Source organism: Lethenteron reissneri, chromosome 66, assembly GCF_015708825.2.
Source record: "Lethenteron reissneri isolate LAM-NWPU_2019-01 chromosome 66, ASM1570882v1, whole genome shotgun sequence".
In the NCBI taxonomy this organism is placed as follows: Eukaryota; Metazoa; Chordata; class Hyperoartia; order Petromyzontiformes; family Petromyzontidae; genus Lethenteron; species Lethenteron reissneri.
This window is the reverse complement of record NC_083844.1, coordinates 1,292,524-1,310,066: the sequence shown is the minus strand read 5'-3', so window position 1 is coordinate 1,310,066 and position 17,543 is coordinate 1,292,524. Positions and strand designations below refer to the sequence as shown.

Here is a 17,543-nt window from a genome sequence, read left to right as displayed (position 1 = left end):
ACCTCCACTCCTCACCCAGATACATACATACACAGACACAAACAGAGACACAAACACACAAAGACACACAGAGAGACACACAAAGACAAAAAGAGATTCACACACAGACAAGAACAACCGTCATTCGCCTCTAAGTGGAGGTGACGTCACCACGATGCTTGTGCCAGGCTATGTGCACCTTGAGACCATGTGAAGTGTCAAACGCCCGCTGGCAGGAGGTCACGGAGCTGACCCAGGTGCCACAGGTGGACTGACTGAGACGACTGGCTGATGCACCACCTGTGCCCCCTACTGTGCCAACTTGCTGTGCTTTAGCCACCCGGCGCTCCGCTCGTTGTTGTGAGCGTCGCTCCTCCACCCTCTGTTGTTGTTGGAGGGCGACTGCCTCCAACTGCCCAGTAGCGTCCTTCACAAGCCTCCTCCACAGAGGCCGATCTTGACACCGCTGGTACCAGTCATCGGCAAGTCCACTCAGCTCCACATCCTATTGTACCACATCACTCCATCTCTTCTCTAGCCTGTGCCGCGCCCGTTTAGCCCCCTCTATCTGGAAGAACAAAAGCTGTTTAGGCATGCGGTGACTGGGCATGCAGGCTACATGACACAGCCAACGCAGCCTTGCCTGCTGGAGGAGCTCACCGATGAGACTTTGCCCAGATCTTTCAAGGATTTGTGAGCTCCTCACACAATCCAGCCTGGTTAAACTCAGGATGGATCATAGGCAGGCCAGCCTAAATGTTTATAATCGGCGAAGATGCTCCATTAGGGGGGTCCACGTTTCGCAAGCGTAGAAAAGGGAGGGAATGACCGTGGCCGAGAAGACTTGAAGCTTCATACTGGTTGCGTTACGCAACCGGTGAAAATATAATGCCGCTGGACTGATTCTGAGTGAGACCTCTGCTGTCAAACCAGAGCCGGTCATGAGCACACTGCCCAGGTATAGGACACTCTCCGCTCTCTCCACAACTGCCCCATCACCGGTTTGGAGTTGTGGGGGTGGAGTGTCCAATGGTACAAAATACCCAGGCAGGTGCTTAATTTTGGTGGGGCTCATGGTAAGGCCCCACCTCTTAGTGGCACGCGCCTCCAACTCCTCCTCTGAGTGAGTGGCAATTACCAAATCATTGACATACATAACGTGGTTGACCAATAGGGAGCCATCCCTTGACCACACCTGGGCATCGATCAGCCTCTCATTGTATCTCTACCAGATGGAAATTCCTCTGGTACAGCCATCAAAGGCTTCATGAACTACGTGGTTGAAAAATATGTTAAATAATGTGGGAGCCAGAGGACATCCCTGTCGCATTCCAAGGTGAACAGGGAATGGCTCCGACTCCCATTCATGTAGTATTACCCGGGCCCCCTCACCATCATGAAGGTCCTTAACGATCGTAAGCAGAGGGTTAGGGACCCCGAAAGCACGAAGAACAAACCAGAGCCCAGGCCTACTGATGGTATCATAGGCCTTGACCAGGTCAATAAAGCAGAGATGTAGATTTTGTGGGAATTCCGTACACCTCTGTTGCAGCAAACAGACAGAAAATATGGCATCTGTGCAGGACCGCCCCTTCCTGAAACCACATTGGGGCTCCGCAAGCCTCTCCTCAGCGTGCCTGGCAAGGTGGTGTTGAATAATCCTTGCCAGGACCTTTCCCGGCACACCTATAAGTGAGATGCCCATGTAGTTGTTACAGTCTGCGCGGTCCCCCTTCTTAAAGAGGGGGACCACAAGGGCATCCTTCCAATCCTGTGAAACCCATCTTGTGTTCCAGACTGTTGTTATGATATCATGTAAGGCAGTTTCTGCACAATCGCCACCCCCCCCCCCCCCTTAGAATTTCGCTTGGCAGATCATCTCTGCCCGGTGCCTTTCCTGATCTCAAACTCTGGATCGCCGTTAGTACTTCCTCAATAGAAGGCATCTCAGCCAGCCACTCACAGGGGGTAACTTCTTCCTCCAATATTAGAGGCACTGTCTTACGATGTTTTCCATGTCAAGGGATTTTACCTCCCCCAGGACTTCACAGAATTGCTCAGCAAATCTACAAACCTGTTCCTGGGGGTCGGAGATTTGATCACCGTTTTTTTCCCCTAATGATGGTAATAGGTGTGGCGCTGCAGGTAACTTTTTTGATGGAGTTAAAAAGGGATTTATAATCGTGGGCCATTGAGGCAGACTCCATCTCCTCAGCAACCCGCGACCACCACCCATTCTTACAGCACCTCACGGCTCTCGGAACATTCGAGCAAAGGCTGCGGTAAGCCTCCTCATTCTCTGACATGGGATGCTGTAGACGATTAAAGTGGGCCTGTTGCTTTTTCTCATCAATCCTGAACACCTTCTCTGTCAACCAGGGTCTCTGGGGAGTTCTGGACTGCGTACCCAAAGCAGCCATTGCAGCTGCCTGAGTCACAGTCCTAAACCTCGCCCATTTACCCTCGACATCTGGAGGAGTGGGGGACGATGCCAACCCCAGCCACAAGCGATGATCCAATTCTCGCTTGCAACTTTCATCAGCTAGCTGAGACCAGGCCACCTTAGGTTTGAATGGGGTCCTGGGTGTATACCCACCACCGGAGTGGAAGAATGGCAGGCGCATCTTACAGATGACAAGTCGATGGTCAGAGGGCAGATCAGCTCCACGGTAGGTCCTGGTGTCAAGGACATGGGCCCACATCTGCTGTTCCGTCACTATGTAGTTCAGCAGATGTTCTTGCTTGGACCCAGCATGCATCCATGATGTTGTGTGGATGTGCCGATGCCGGAACAGCGTGTTGGTAATTACAAGCCCATGGGCTGCACAAAAATCTAGCAATCTGCTACCGTTGTTATTAAGCTGATCTGGCCCATGCCTTCCAATCACTCCAGACTAAATTCCAGAATCATGACCAACTCACACACAGATGCACGCACATACACAGACACACAGACACACACACACAGAGACACACACAGAGATGCACACGCAGATACACACACACAGAAACACACAGACACACACAGAGACACAAACACACAGACACACACACAGAAACACAACAACCGCTATTCGCAACTAAGTGGCGGTGACGTAACCACGGCAATTGTGCCAGGCTATATGTACGTTAAGGCCACATGAAGTGTCGGTCAATTAGCCACCTAGTCACCCATTGAGTTCATTCACCTGCCCAGTAACTCGCCCACACAATCGCTCATTCACACACTAACGTAGTTGGGTTGACTGATGATATGGCAATGACTAAGTTATTTTGGTCACTCCCTGACCTGTCACTCTCCTCGTCACTCACTCACTCGCTCACTAACTCGCCCACTCACTCACCCACCCACCTATCCCTCATCCAGTAATTTTACTCACCCAGTTACTCACCCATACCCTCACTCACTTACCCAGTCACTCACCCAGTCACTCATCCCGCTGCAGGTCACCTCATATCCCCTCCCACTATCTCGCTGTCTATAAGCCCTCACAACAACCCACGACCTCCTGCATATCAGGCAAGGTATTTAACATCTCACCACGGGGAGAGAGAGACACGCAAACTACAAATATGCAACAGGCATCGTCAGGGTTGGGATCGAACCTACAAACTCCTGTATATCAGCCAAGGTAGTTAACATATTATCAGGATCGAACCAACAGCCTCCTGTGCACCAGGCAAGGTAGTTTCCATCTCATCAGGGTCAAGATCGAACCCACAATCTCCTGCGTACCAGGCGAGGTAGTTAACGTCTCGCCTGGGCCAGTATCGAAGCCATGACCTTCCGACACCAAATTAAATGAAATAAAGAGAAAGAAGCGTGTAATACATCTAAAAATAACGAGTTTCTGCCACAAGGAGATGGACCTGCTCAGTCCACCATAACCAGCTCTCCAATGTCCAGTATGAAGCACACGGCATCCTATGCCGCCCACTGCTCCAGGAAGGCACCGGCATCGCTGGTGAGCTGGGCATGGCAGAACTCTATCCACACCCTATCAGAAAGCAGAGCCCTGAAGATGCCAAGGGCGTTCGGTGAGCATCCACCGTCTACCGCCGCCTTCCTCGGCCTGTGGATCGCCAGCTCACGTAGCTCATTGGGGCGTTCACGAGGCCGTCCGCCCCCGTGTCTCCAGTCTTGTCAAAGTCGAGTACCATGGGGGAGAGGTGCAGACTGAACTTCAGCAGGATGTTTCACAGGAGCTTGGAGAGCGAATCCAGAGCCTTGCACTGGGTGAACCTCACGAGCAAGGCATTGGCGGTTTACGGTGTCAGGCAGTATCTGAAGTCCCCGTGGCACTTGTAGGAAGGATTGGAGTAGAAGCTCCTCAACACAAGTTTATCGTGGCCCTCACAGTCCGGGGGGGGGGGGGGGTCTCTCTCCAGGCGTGGCCCATGTGAGTCCCCAGGACGTCTTGGTGGTGGAACTGTACCATGAATGTGCAGCTTTTTTTTCTACTCGACCTTGTCAAAGTGGACCTCCTGAAGGTCCTCCGGGCAGCACGAGCGGTGCTTCGCGTCCGATGAAGTCAGACGCCGGCTCTCCGATATGCAGAGAAGTACGGTCGGGGTGGGCCGGCGAGGGCCAATGCTCCCCTCAAGCCATTCAGTATTCGGGTCGCGTGCCATTCCGAGCGCATTCCTGCCCGTGTGGGCACCTCAGCCGGTATGGGCCCCGTGTCAGGCTGCACCGTGTCAGGTTGCACTGTGTTGCCAGGCCGAGTGAGGTGCGTGGTAGCCAAGGCGTTCCAGCATGAAAGAGGGACACAGTGGGGGGGGGGGGGGGGGGGGCAGCTACAAGTGTGGATTCAACACCTCTGGCTGGTGGGCAAAGTCGGCTGCTGTCAGTCGCAGGTTGAGCCTCTTTTTTGTGAGGCATCTCCAGGCGTACTGGACACTCCAGTACAGTGGGACCAGGGGACCCAGTGGGAGGCTCTTGAGGTCCATGCGGAACAGCTGCTTGCTGCACCCAAGGGCACCCAGCTGCTAAAGAAAGACGGTAGCTGTGGTACTCCTAGCAGGAAGGTGGTCTGCATACAGGGACTGCTGTGTGGCTTGCAGGCGGAAGGCGTCCACCTGGCTCCTCACACTCTGCATCACCCCCTGACCTCCTCTTTCCAGCGGCAAAATTAGGACCCCAGCAGCCACGTGGTGTCTCCTGCCTGACCACAAGAAGTTCGGGATCTTCTTCTGCAGTGCAGCTACGAGGCGGCCAGGAGGGCCTAGGGAAAAGAGGCAGTGCCACAATATGGCTGTCACGAGCTGGTTCACCACCAAGATCTTCCCCCATGAAGCTGAGCAATTTTGAATTGAGCTGCCTGGCCCGCAGCCTCTCCCGCACCTTGCACTCAAGCTCTTTCCAGCTCCATTGCAAGAGATTCTCTCCGGGGCCCAGGAACACTCTGAGGTGGCGCAAGGATACGGTGCCGCAGGTGATGCTCTTGCCCTGCTATGGAAATTGGGTTGAATCCCACTTTCCAACCAGCAACCCACAGCAACTTGCCCCAGTTCATTGTTTTGCAGAGGAGGCCCTAAAGTAGATGTCTTGGCATGCATGGAGGAGGGAAATGTCGCCCGGTGAGCCCACGTTGAAGAAGATGTCATCAGCGTATGCCATGAGCACTACCCTGATGCTTGGCTCTCTAAGGACCAGGCCACTCAGTCTCTGCCCGAGAAGGCATGGGAAAAGGGCTCCACAACGAGGGTGAACAGTTGCCTTGACATGACGTTGACCTTGATCGGGCACTGGGCTTCAGCATAAAATAGGCAGACCAAACCAATGAATCCAGCCCTCAACCCAAAAGTCCTGGGGTTTCCCAATAGATACCCATTGTCAACACTGTCAAACGCCTTCTCCTGGTCGAGAGAGAGGAGCACAAGTGGGAGCCCCATCCTCTCGGAGAGGGCGATGAGGTCCCTGACGAGGAAGACGCTGTCGTGGACTGTTCTCCCCGGGACCGTGTAGGCCTGGTCACTCTCCACCACCTGAGCCAGCACAATCTTTAATTTTGAGGACAGCACTTTGGCCAGGATTTTATAATTCGTGCACAGCCCTGACACCGGTGGCCAGTTCTTCAAGTGCCTCAGGTTGTCCTTCTTAGGGAGCAGGGCAATCACCTCCTTTTGCCACAACTGAGGCATGGCTGCTGTGGCCACCGCCTCTTCAATAACTGCTCCGTAGTCCTCGTATAGAATTGGTCAAAGGGAGACGCAGAATTATCTAGTGTGCCCCTCGATGCCCAGACATTTATTTTTTGCAAGAGAGTTCACTGCTGCGTCCAGGTCACTCGCCATGAAACCTTGCTCCAGCAGCTTGGTCGCTTCCTCCCAGATGGTGTGTAGGTCCCTCCAGATATCCTCTTGAGTAGATGCAGATGTTTCCTCAGGAGAGAAGAGGTCACTATTGAAATAACTTTTTTCATCCTTTGTTTTAAGGGTGCCTTAGTTGTTGAAGAGGCACGCCATAGTTTTCTGCCTGTCCTTTTGCTTCGCCAAGGCATAGAAGAGAGATGAACCAGAGTCTGACAGAGCTTTTTATTCGGACCTTATGCCCTAGCAGGGCATTGTTGATATGCCAGTAGGCCACACCGCTGGGTGATCCCTGCAGCTTGAGGCCCAATAGGATCAGGCTGTGATCCGTTAGTCGTGCAGCTTTGATGTCAGAAGTGAGGACGCTTGACATGAGACGTCTGGAGACATGAAAGCGGTCAATTCTGGACTGGGGTGACTGATCGATGACCCCGTGTCCAAGTGAAAGTCAAGCAATGCTGCCCAGGGTTGTGAAGCCACGACACGTTCACCAGATCAGAGGCATCCAAAATGTCACGTAGCTCCTCCAAGAACCCAGCGTTGCAGTGCTCCTTCCCTGTGCAGTCGAGGGCATCCAGCGTTCCGTTGTAGTCACCTCCCACGACCACCACACTCGTCGCCTGGCACACCACTGAGGTGGTTCCACAGAAGCTGCAGAAGCCTGGGTCTCTCGCTGTCAGTGTTTGGAGAGTACACGTTGACGAGGTGGATGGTGGTGTCACCGACCTGCACCGTGACGTCAAGGACCCTCCCCTTTACCACTTCTTCCTGGCTCACGATATCGGGCGTGACGTTCGGTGAGAACACGGTTGACATTCACGAGGAGTTGCTGCTTAAGTGGCTGAAAGAGGAGTCCCCCTCTCCACTCCCTACTCCAGGCACCCTCATTGACCGTGATGAGATGGGTCTCCTGCACAAACAGCAGAGAGATCTTGTGCTGACTAGCAAGGGATGCGGCATAACATCTCCTAATCGGCCCTGTGCCCCCATTAATATTGAGGGAGGCAATGCACGCCATTGTGAGCGAGTAGCCGGTGTTATTTCAATCAGTTAAATTACTGAGGAAATTCCTTGCTCTGGGCCTCTCTGTGACTCGCGACTTCTTCTCATCCTGTTGAAGCTCCACAAGCGAGCGTCTGAGGGAGGTCTCTATGGCATCTACAGGCTCGCCATCTCCACAAAGCCTCCATGACCTGGTTCAGTATTCTGTGGGTTTCTTTAAAAAAAAACTTCCACAGGTCTTCGTGACAAGAAAATAGGTTCCAGCAGAGACGACCACATCGAGACTTCGGCTGGTCTCGCTGCCCACCACACGGAGGTCATCACGCGAGTCCCCCTTCTGGCTTCCAGGCCCTGCGTGCGAGGACCCAGGAGTCGAATCCACGGCTGGCTCTGTAGGCTCACCCACTGGGGCAGTGGCAGGGAGAATGCCAGCGCTCGCCTCCTCAGCATCATCAGCAGCAGGGATCTCTGTCAGACTTATGGCACATCCTGGCAAAGGGAGGAGAGCCCGACCCTCCCTCCTCGGCCACCTCGTCGGCCCCAGTAGCGCCGTCGCCCCTCCAGTAGTGCCTTCGCCCCCACGTCTTGAAAGGAGGAAGCGGCCTCTGCAGACGCGGTGTCTTCATCCTCTACCCCTTCTTCCACTCGGGGTGGTGAGTGCTCAGGGGAAATTCGGGGGATATCAACCCCCACGGGGCCATAATGTCCCATGGGAACATCTGCTGTCACAGCAGGAGTTTTGCTGGGACCTGGCATCTCACTGGTGTAATCGGAGCTGCAGGAGTCTGCTCCACCTGCTGATTGGCCACTGCTCTCTCCTGCCAGACGGTCCTTGTCGGAGTTGACGGGCGACTCATTGGGGCACTCTCTCCTGAAGTGCTCCTCACCCTTGCAGAGGTGGCACCTGATAGTGGCTTCGGCACAAAATGTGTCGTGCCTCAGGGCCCGGGCTCCTGCAGCCCAGCATCACCAGACGAATGGGCCATGTGATGGTGCACAGCTTGGCCACCCGCTCCTGGATGTCCTTGTCACCTGTATGTAGGGGGGCATCTTGAAGACCACCCCCCCCCCCCCCACGCTGCAGGGGAAGACAGTGGCTCAAGCGCGATGTACCAGTCGCCCACCATCAGCCCCTGGGCCACGGCCGCAAAAAGGCCACTCTCTCTCCCTCCAAACAGAAAACGGGCCTTGCCGTTTCATTTTGGAGGTAAACTCGAACGTAGTTTCTGGGGACTATGGACGCAAGGGCGTCGACGTAGGTATCGACGGAGGCGTCGACCGAGGCCTGGCAGTGGACACCATGGCAGTGTGACGGCCGCTGCTGGTGCCAGCCGCTCCCGACGGCCCTGGTCCGTCTGCCGCTGTTTGGTGCTGTGCATGGGCGGGGCTCGAGGCAAGAGGGCCTGAGCGACTGGCAGAGGCGACTCGTGCATGTGAGACGCCATCGTGAAGGAGGGGGAGAGAGATGACGGCTGTGTGAGAAGGCAAAAGAGGCACCAGCTATAAAGTGTTGAAAATTATAGCGAAATCACAGCACGGAAAGGCACGCGGGGCACACAACGCAGCTGCGGAGGGCAGCACAGCAGAGGGCAAGTGGGGACAGGTCGGACTGGTCCGGGCCAGGCCACCACACACGGCTCTTAGCAAAGGAAATATAACACGCACAAATATAACCTGATGATGACAAAACCCAGCGCCACAAATGACCAAGGAGTAATGCGATGAAAGACCGTTCACTCGATACAAATGTGAGACGTAAAACGAGCGAGAGAAAAAACACTGGGACGATTTAGCACAAGCTCTGAAAACCCCCCCCCCTTCTCTATCCCTCCCCCCTGTCTCCCCCCACCTCTCCTTCGCTCCCTCACCTTCCTCGTTTCTCTCCCCCTCCACTTCTCACCTCCCCCTCTCCTTCTACCCCCTCCCCTTCTCTCCTCCTCCCCTCCCTTCTATCCCCTCCTCCCCGTCGCTCCCCCTCCCATTCTCTTCCCCCTCCCCTTCTCCCCCTCCCCTTCCCCTCCTCTTCTACCCTTTCCCCTCCTCTTCTACCCCTCCCCTTCTCTGTCCCCTCCCCTTTTTTCCGCCCCTTCACCCCTCCTCCTTCTCCCCCCCCCCCATCCTGCCCCCCACCTGCACCCCCTCTTGCCCTCCAACACTTCCCCCCCTCACTTCCCTCCCTCCCCTCATCCTACCCCCTCCTCATTTTCCTCCTCCTCCCTCCCAGATTCTTCTCTGATGAGTGACACAGTGACCATGCTGAACTTCTTACCCGGCATGGGAGAGACCAAGTCCGCCAAGGGGGCGGAGGCGTTGACTCAGAAGGGGGAGTTCATCTTCCTGGTGGACTGCTCCGGCAGCATGGAATGCCGCATGGTCTACGCCAAGGTGGGCACGCCGCTGTGGGACTCTATGTGTGTGTGTGTGGGTCTCTGTGTAATTAATCTGTGGGTCTCTGTGGGTATGTGTGTTTGTGGGTCTCTGTGTAATGAGTCTACAGTGAGGGAGAAAAGTATTTGATCCCCTGCTGATTTTGTACGTTTGCCCACTGACAATGAAATGATCAGTCTATAATTTTAATGGTAGGTTTATTTGAACAGTGAGAGACAGAATAACAACACAAAAACCCTGAAAAACGCATGTCAAAAATGTTATAAATTGATTGCATTTTAATGAGGGAAATAAGTATTTGACCCCTCTGCAAAACATGACTTAGTGGCAAAACCCTTGTTGGCAATCACAGAGGTCAGACGTTTCTTGTAGTTGGCCACCAGGTTTGCACACATCTCAGGAGGGATTTTGTCCCACTCCTCTTTGCAGATCTTCCTCAAGTCATTAAGGTTTCGAGGCTGACGTTTCGCAACTCGAACCTTCAGCTCCCTCCACAGATTTTCTATGGGATTAAGGTCTAGAGACTGGCTAGGCCACTCCAGGACCGTAATTTCCTTCTTCTTGAGCCACTCCTTTGTTGCCTTGGCCGTGTGTTATGGGTCATTGTCATGCTGGAATACCCATCCACGACCCATTTTCAATGCCCTGGCTGAGGGAAGGAGGTTCTCACCCAAGATTTGACGGTACATGGCCCCGTCCATCGTCCCTTTGATGCGGTGAAGTTGTCCTGTCCCCTTAGTAGAAAAACACCCCCAAAGCATAATGTTTCCACCTCCATGTTTGACGGTGGGGATGGTGTTCTTGGGGTCATAGGCAGAATTCCTCCTCCTCCAAACACGAGTTGAGTTGATGCCAAAGAGCTCCATTTTGGTCTCATCTGGCCACAACACTTTCACCCAGTTGTCCTCTGAATCATTCAGATGTTCATTGGCAAACTTCAGACGGGCATGTATATGTGCTTTCTTGAGCAGGGGGACCTTGCGGGCGCTGCAGGATTTCAGTCCTTCACGGCGTAGTGTGTTACCAACTGTTTTCTTGGTGACTATAGTCCCAGCTGCCTTAAGATCATTGACAAGATCATCCCGTGTAGTTCTGGGCTGATTCCTTGCCGTTCTCATGATCATTGCAACTCCACGAGGTGAGATCTTGCATGGAGCCCCAGGCCGAGGGAGATTGACAGTTATTTTGTGTTTCTTCCCTTTGCGAATAATCGCACCAACTGTTTTCACCTTCTCACCAAGCTGCTTGGCGATGGTCTTGTAGCCCATTCCAGCCTTGTTTAGGTCTACAATCTTGTCCCTGACATCCTTGGAGAGCTCTTTGGTCTTGGCCATGGTGGAGAGTTTGGAATCTGATTGATTGATTTCTTCTGTGAACAGGTGTCTTTTTTACAGGTAACAAGCTGAGATTAGGAGCACTCCCTTTAAGAGTGTGCTCCTAATCTCAGCTTGCTACCTGTATAAAAGACACCTGGGAGCCAGAAATCTTTCTGAATGAGAGGGGGTCAAATATTTATTTCCCGCATTAAAATGCAAATCAATTTATAACATTTTTGACATGCGTTTTTCTGGATTTTTGTGTTGTTATCCTGTCTCTCACCGTTCAAATAAACCTACCATTTGTCAGTGGGCAAACGTACAAAATCAGCAGGGGATCAAATACTTTTTTTCCCTCACTGTATCTGTCTCTGTGTGTTGAGTATGTGGGTGGGTGTGTCTCTCTGTGTTTGAGTGGGTCTCTGTGTGATGAGTCTGTGGGTCTGTGTGTGTGTATGTCTGTGTAATGAGTCTATTTGTCTCTGTGTGGTGAGTATGTGGGTGTGTGTGTCTCTCTGTGTTTGAGTGGGTCTCTGGGTGATGGGTCTGTGTGTGTGAGGGTCTCCAGCAAAATATACCTCTACCTCGTTGGTGCTGGATGGCAACGCTGTGGTGAGCAGTGCCATGGTGGGAGGGTATATTTCGATTGGCCATTCCACTCATGGCATTTGTAGCCACCACAGCAGCCAAAGGGGGCTATGGACAGGGGCGAGAGGCTGGTAACCCCTCCACCTTCAATCCAAGTACTACTAAACCACGCAAAAATAATTATAACTAAACTTGTGCTGGAGGTTCTAGATTTGAAGCTTTCGTGACTGCAAGGAATCATACTCTTATGTTTTTTCGGTAAAGTCACATAGGTAAAAATAAATAATAAAATAAAAATAATACATTTTTTAGAAATAAAATAATAATTCACGACGTTTTGGAGGCAACACAGGCTTCCGTCTTCAGGTGGAATCGTCCCAGCACGATTGCTGTATCAAGTAAAGAGAAATTCCAAGAGACCCGACCTTATATATATTCTGGTTGAGGGGGGAGGAGCCAGGGTAGGCCCCGGGAGATATTCTGGTTGAGAGGAGACCTGACGGATCCTTGGGACATTCTGTTTACAGGAAAGCCACCCACACAGTTTCCTACTTGAAACCTGATTCCCACCACCACCCGTCTCAAAAGAATTATCTCATCAAAACACTATACCACAGAGCTCATGGCATTTCTGACCAATACCACCTGGCCGGTGAATTAAGACATGTACATCGGGCCCTCAGGATGAACGGATACTCTGACCGCACCATCCGCCCAGCTGTTTCTCCCACCATACAGAAACAGCCACATGAAACTCCGATCAAAACTATCACGTTGCCATACATAGCAGGCGTGATAAAAAAAGATCTCTAAAATTCTAAACAAACATAAGATCCAAGTCCGATTCAATACAGTACATAAAATCCGTGATCTAATTCCATCTGTGAAAGATGTAATTCCTGACTTGCAATACCCTGGAGTCTCTTATCAAAACACTCATACATCGGGCTAAAACAGTGTCAGATGGTGAGCGTCTAGTGAGAGAGATGAAACATGTTAAAAAAGCACTAAGACAGAATGGCTACAATAATGCTCAAATTAACAGAGCACTGAAGGCCAAATCACGAACGCAAAGCAACACTGCTGAAAGCGATAAGATTGTTCAAACAATCAAAATACCATACATCTCAGGAGTAACTGACAAATTAGCCCGGGTTTTGCAAAAGCAAAACATTGCAGTAAGATTTGGTACAGTGCACAAAATAAAAAAAAACTGGTATCTGGCACTAAAGACGAATTGCCTAAATTATCAACAGAAGGTGTATATCGGATTAATTGTTTATGTAGCAGATGCTATATTGGACAGACGGGACGTAACATCAGCGTAAGATTAAAAGAACACCAAAGAAACATTAAATTATCTCAAACACAACTGTCGGCAGTGGCAGAGCATGCTTGTCAACAAGGACACTCAATTTATTTTGATAACGTTGAAGTGTTGTGTAAAACTAATTATTACTGGCCAAGACTAATTAGAGAATCCATTGAAATTGAGAGAAACAGAAATAACTTCAATCGCCCTGACAGCTACAGGCTTAGTGCGGCCTGGAAGCGTATTATTAAATAAATACAATTAAAATTCCTTATAAGGGAAACAAATACCAATGAATAACAATTGAACGATTACCAATCTATATAATTACAAAACCCTCCCCCTCCTTGCCTCGAATCACTGCACCAGATTGAATTGAATTAAATAATAACGTCACCCTGATGCTGCTCTATTTAAGACCGGAAGCAACAGGAGAGCTTCACCATTCTTGCCCGATGAAGCTGATTGTAATTATCAGCGAAACGTCGTACTACTCAAATTTAAAAAATGCTGTTGATTCTCTCTTCAGCACACCGGTGGGCTAAAGAAGTGGATTAATTTGTCCTTTGAAAAACGTGACACATTTTTTATTGTTTGGCCGTGTGGGTGGTGGAGGGTTACGACACATTTATAAATAACACGATCTGACCCAAACACCTCTATTATGAAGGCCGTGAGTCAGATGCCTTCCATGACCTCCTGTGACAAGTGCTAGCTAAAGTGACCCCTCAGGATAGAGTCATCTTGTTGGGTGACTTTAATTCCGGAGTTAGTCATGATGCTGGCACCTGGTCTGCAGTGATTTGAAGGCATGGGCCAGATCAGCTCAATTAAAATGGCAGGAGGCTGCTAGATTTGTATGCAGCCCATAGGCTTGTAATTACCAACAAACTGTTCCGGCATCGCCACATCCACACAACATCATGGATGCATGTCGGTACCAAGCAAGAACGTCTGCTGGACAATATATTGACGGAACAGTGGATGTGGGCCCATGCTCTTGACTCCAGGAACTACCATAGAGCTGATCTGACCACTGACCATCGACTGGTCAACTGTAAGATGCGCCTGCCATTCTTCCACTCCGATGGTGGGTGTTCACCCAGGACCCCATTCCAACCTAAGGTGGCCTGGTCTCAGCTAGCTGATGAAAGTTGCAAGCGAGAATTGCATCATATAGAAGGGAAGTAATAAAATAATAACCAAGAAGATGAATCCCTGCAGTCACGAAAGCTTTAAATCGAAATTGCATCATAGTTTGCCGCTGGGGTTGGCATTGTCCACCACTCCTCCTGATGTCGAGGGGAAATGGGCAAGGTTTAGGATTGTGGCTCATGCAACTTCAATCGCTACTTTGTGTACACGGTCCAGACCTCCAACAGAGACCCTGGCTGATGGAGGAGGTGTTCAGGCTGGTCGACTAAAAGCGACAGGCCCACTCTCATCATCTACAGCATCCCACGTCAGAGAATGAGGAGGCTTACCACAGCCTTCACTCGGAGGTTTGGAGATCCATGAGGCACTGCAAGGATGGGTGGTGGTCGCGGGTTGCTGAGGAGATGGTATCTGCCTCAGTGGCCCGTGATCACAAATTTCTCTTTAAAATCATCGAAAAGTACCATGCAGCGCCACACCTATTACCATCATGAGTGGAAAGAACAGTGATCCAATCTCCTACCCCCAGTAATAGGTTTGCAGATTTGCTGAGCATTTTTGTGAGGGGAGGGAAAATCTCTCAGCCTGGAAAACATCATGGGACAAAGTGGGGATGACCCTGCTGAAGCTGCGGTTCCTCAAATATTAGAAGAAGAAGTCGCCCCCTGTGAGTGGCTGGCTGAGGTGCCATTTATTGAGGAAGTACTGAAGGAGATCCAGAGTCTGAGACCAGAAAAGGCACCGGACAGAGATGATCTCCCAAGTGAAATGCTGAGGGAGGGTGGCGTTTGTGCACAGACTGCCCTACATAATAAGAGTCTGGACCACTGGACAGGTTCCGCAGGATTGGACGGATGACCTGGTGGTCTCCCTCTTTAAGAAGGGGGACCGCACACACCGCTTTATTGACCTGGTCAAAGCCTCTGATACTACCTAGTATGCCTGGGCTGTATTGTTGCTTATTTTGCTCACAATCATTAAGGACCTTCATGATGATGAACAGGCCGGATTAAATCTACATGGCCGGGAGTCGGAAACCATTCCCTGTTCACCTTGGGGTTTGACAGGGATATCCTCTGACATCTATTTCGACCACGTAGTTTGTGAAGCCTTCGATTGCTGTACTGGAGGAATTTACATCTGGTACAGGTACAATGGGAGGCTGATCGATGCCCAGGTGTGGTCAAGGGAAGGCTCCCTATTTGCTCAACCATGTTATGTATGCCGATGATCTGGTAATTGCTGCTCACTCAGAGAATGAGTTGGAGACGCTGCTGCTGAACCTTGAGCCACCAAAACTAAGCACCTGCCTGGGTATTTTGTACCATCTGACACTCCACCCCCACAACTCCCAATCAGTGATGGGGCAGTTGTGGAGATAGTAGAGAGTTTCCCCATACCTGAATAGTGTGCTTATGACCAGCTCCGGTTTGACAGCAGAGTTCTCACTCAGAATTAATCGAGCAGCATTATCTTTTCATCGTTTGCGTAATGCTGTGTGGGAGCTACCTGGTCTGTCACTCCACAGGAAGCTTCAGGTCTTCTCAGCCACAGTGATTCCCTCCCTTCTCTATGCTTGCAAAACGTGTACCCACCTAATCGAACATCTTCGCCGGTTATAAACATTTAGCCTGGCCTGCCATAGGCAGGCATGTGCATCACGGGCTCGAGGAGAGATGGGAGTGATGAGAGAGGACATGGAGCTGAGTGGACTTACCAATGACTGGTACCAGTGGTGTCAAGATCAGCCTCTGTGGAGGAGGCTCGTGAAGGACGCTACTGGGCAGTTGGAAGCAGTCGCCCTCCAACAACAACGGAGGGCAGAGGAGCGACGCTCACAACAACGAGTGGAGTGCCGAGTGGCTAAAACATAGCAAGTTGGCACAGTAGGGGGCACCGGTGGTGCATCGGGCAGTCATCTCAGTCAGTCGACCAATGGCACCTGGGTCTTCCCCGTAACCTATTGCCGGCGGGCATTTGCCACTTCACATGGCCTTAACATGCACATAGCCTGGCACAGGCGCCGTGATGACGTCACCGTCACTTAGTGGCAAATGACGGATTTGTTGTGTGTGGTGAGTATGTGGGTCTCTGTGTGGCGAGTTTGTGGTGAGTCTGCGGGTCTGTGTGTGTGTGGTGAGTCTGTGGGTCTCTGTGTGGTGAGCCTGTGGGTCTCTGTGTGGTGCGTCTGTGGATTTGTGTATGTGTGGTGAGTCTGTGGGTGTCTGTGTGGTGAGTCTGTGGGTCTGTGTGTGTGTGGTGAGTCTGTGGGTCTCTGTGTGGTGAGTCTGTGGGTCTGTGTGTATGAATGTTCATATCATGCTTCCCCCATGCCTACGCTATGTTAATTCCATGCTCCCCCCCCCCCCCCCCCTGCAGGAGACGCTGATGCTGCTGCTGAAGAGTCTGCCTCTCGGCTGCTTCTTCAACGTCTACGCATTCGGAAGCAGCTACGACAGCTTCTTCCCGTGAGCCTCCACCCCCCCCCCCCAGCCCTAAACACCCAACCCCTGGCACCCAGCCCCTATGGAGGTGGGAGGAAGTGGACGGAGTGGAGGAGAGAATGGAGGAAGGGAGTGGGTGTTTAGGAGGGAGTGGAGGGAGGTGCGAGGGGCTGGAGGAGTGTGGGAGTAAAGGGAGTTGAGGAGGGAGTACCGGGGGGAGCGAGGTGGCAGGGAGTGGAGGTGGGAGGGAGTGGAGGTGGCAAGGAGTGGAGGTGGGAGGGATTGGAGGTGGCAGGGAGGCAATGAGACAGAGAGTGGAGGGGGGGAGGGAGTAAAGGGGGGATGGAGTGGAGGGAGAGGGAGGCAGTGAGAGTGGAAGCATGGACTACACTTGCCACGGTGACGAGCAGACGTTTCCATCCCGCATTTTGTACCCACCCCCAACCCTGTGTGTGCCCCCCTCCCCCCTCCAGGGAGAGCCGCGAGTACTCGCAGGCGAGCATGGCGGAGGCGCTGAAGCTCGTCAAGGAAATGAGCGCCGACTTGGGGGGCACCGAGATCCTGAGGCCTCTCGAGGCCATCTACCGCTCGGCATGCCGGGCGGAACACCCCCGGCAGGTGAGTGACAGGGTCTGGCCTGCTACCTCCCCATCGAGAGCAAGGAGGGCAAATAGGAGAGAGGAGAGTCGGTGGAATGGTTTCAGTGTCTTCGAAGGTCCTAACGTCGAAGTCGTTCAAAGGAACGCCTTGGAAAATCCATTTTTCAGGTAAGTTGAGCTTCATATATCCAATCGTATTTACAGTCCGAGTTTTAGCGACCGCCATACTCGTAACGGCTATGGCTATCTTCAACCCCGGTGGTTTACCACTTAGTTGAGTCTTGAACAGTCAACCCCCGATGGTTTCCACCAAGTTGAGTAATTTAGTGTATAGTAGTGTATAGTAGTGTAGTGTCTAGTGTAGCATGTAGTAGTGTAGTGTATAGTAGTGGAGTGTATAGTGTATAGTAGGGTATAGTGTATCATAGTGTGTAGTAGTGAACAATAG

At 51.8% G+C, this 17,543-nt stretch overlaps 1 protein-coding gene across 1 annotated transcript in view; it reads left to right on the top strand.

The window, feature by feature from the left end:
• LOC133359965 (von Willebrand factor A domain-containing protein 5A-like) overlaps positions 1-17,543 on the top strand; it is a 39,519-nt gene that overhangs the window by 496 nt on the left and 21,480 nt on the right. Inside the window, exons 2-4 of the mRNA XM_061578531.1 lie at positions 9,518-9,678; positions 16,432-16,520; positions 16,970-17,114. Coding sequence (XP_061434515.1) covers positions 9,518-9,678; positions 16,432-16,520; positions 16,970-17,114 — 395 coding nt within the window. The remainder of the gene's footprint in view (positions 1-9,517; positions 9,679-16,431; positions 16,521-16,969; positions 17,115-17,543) is intronic.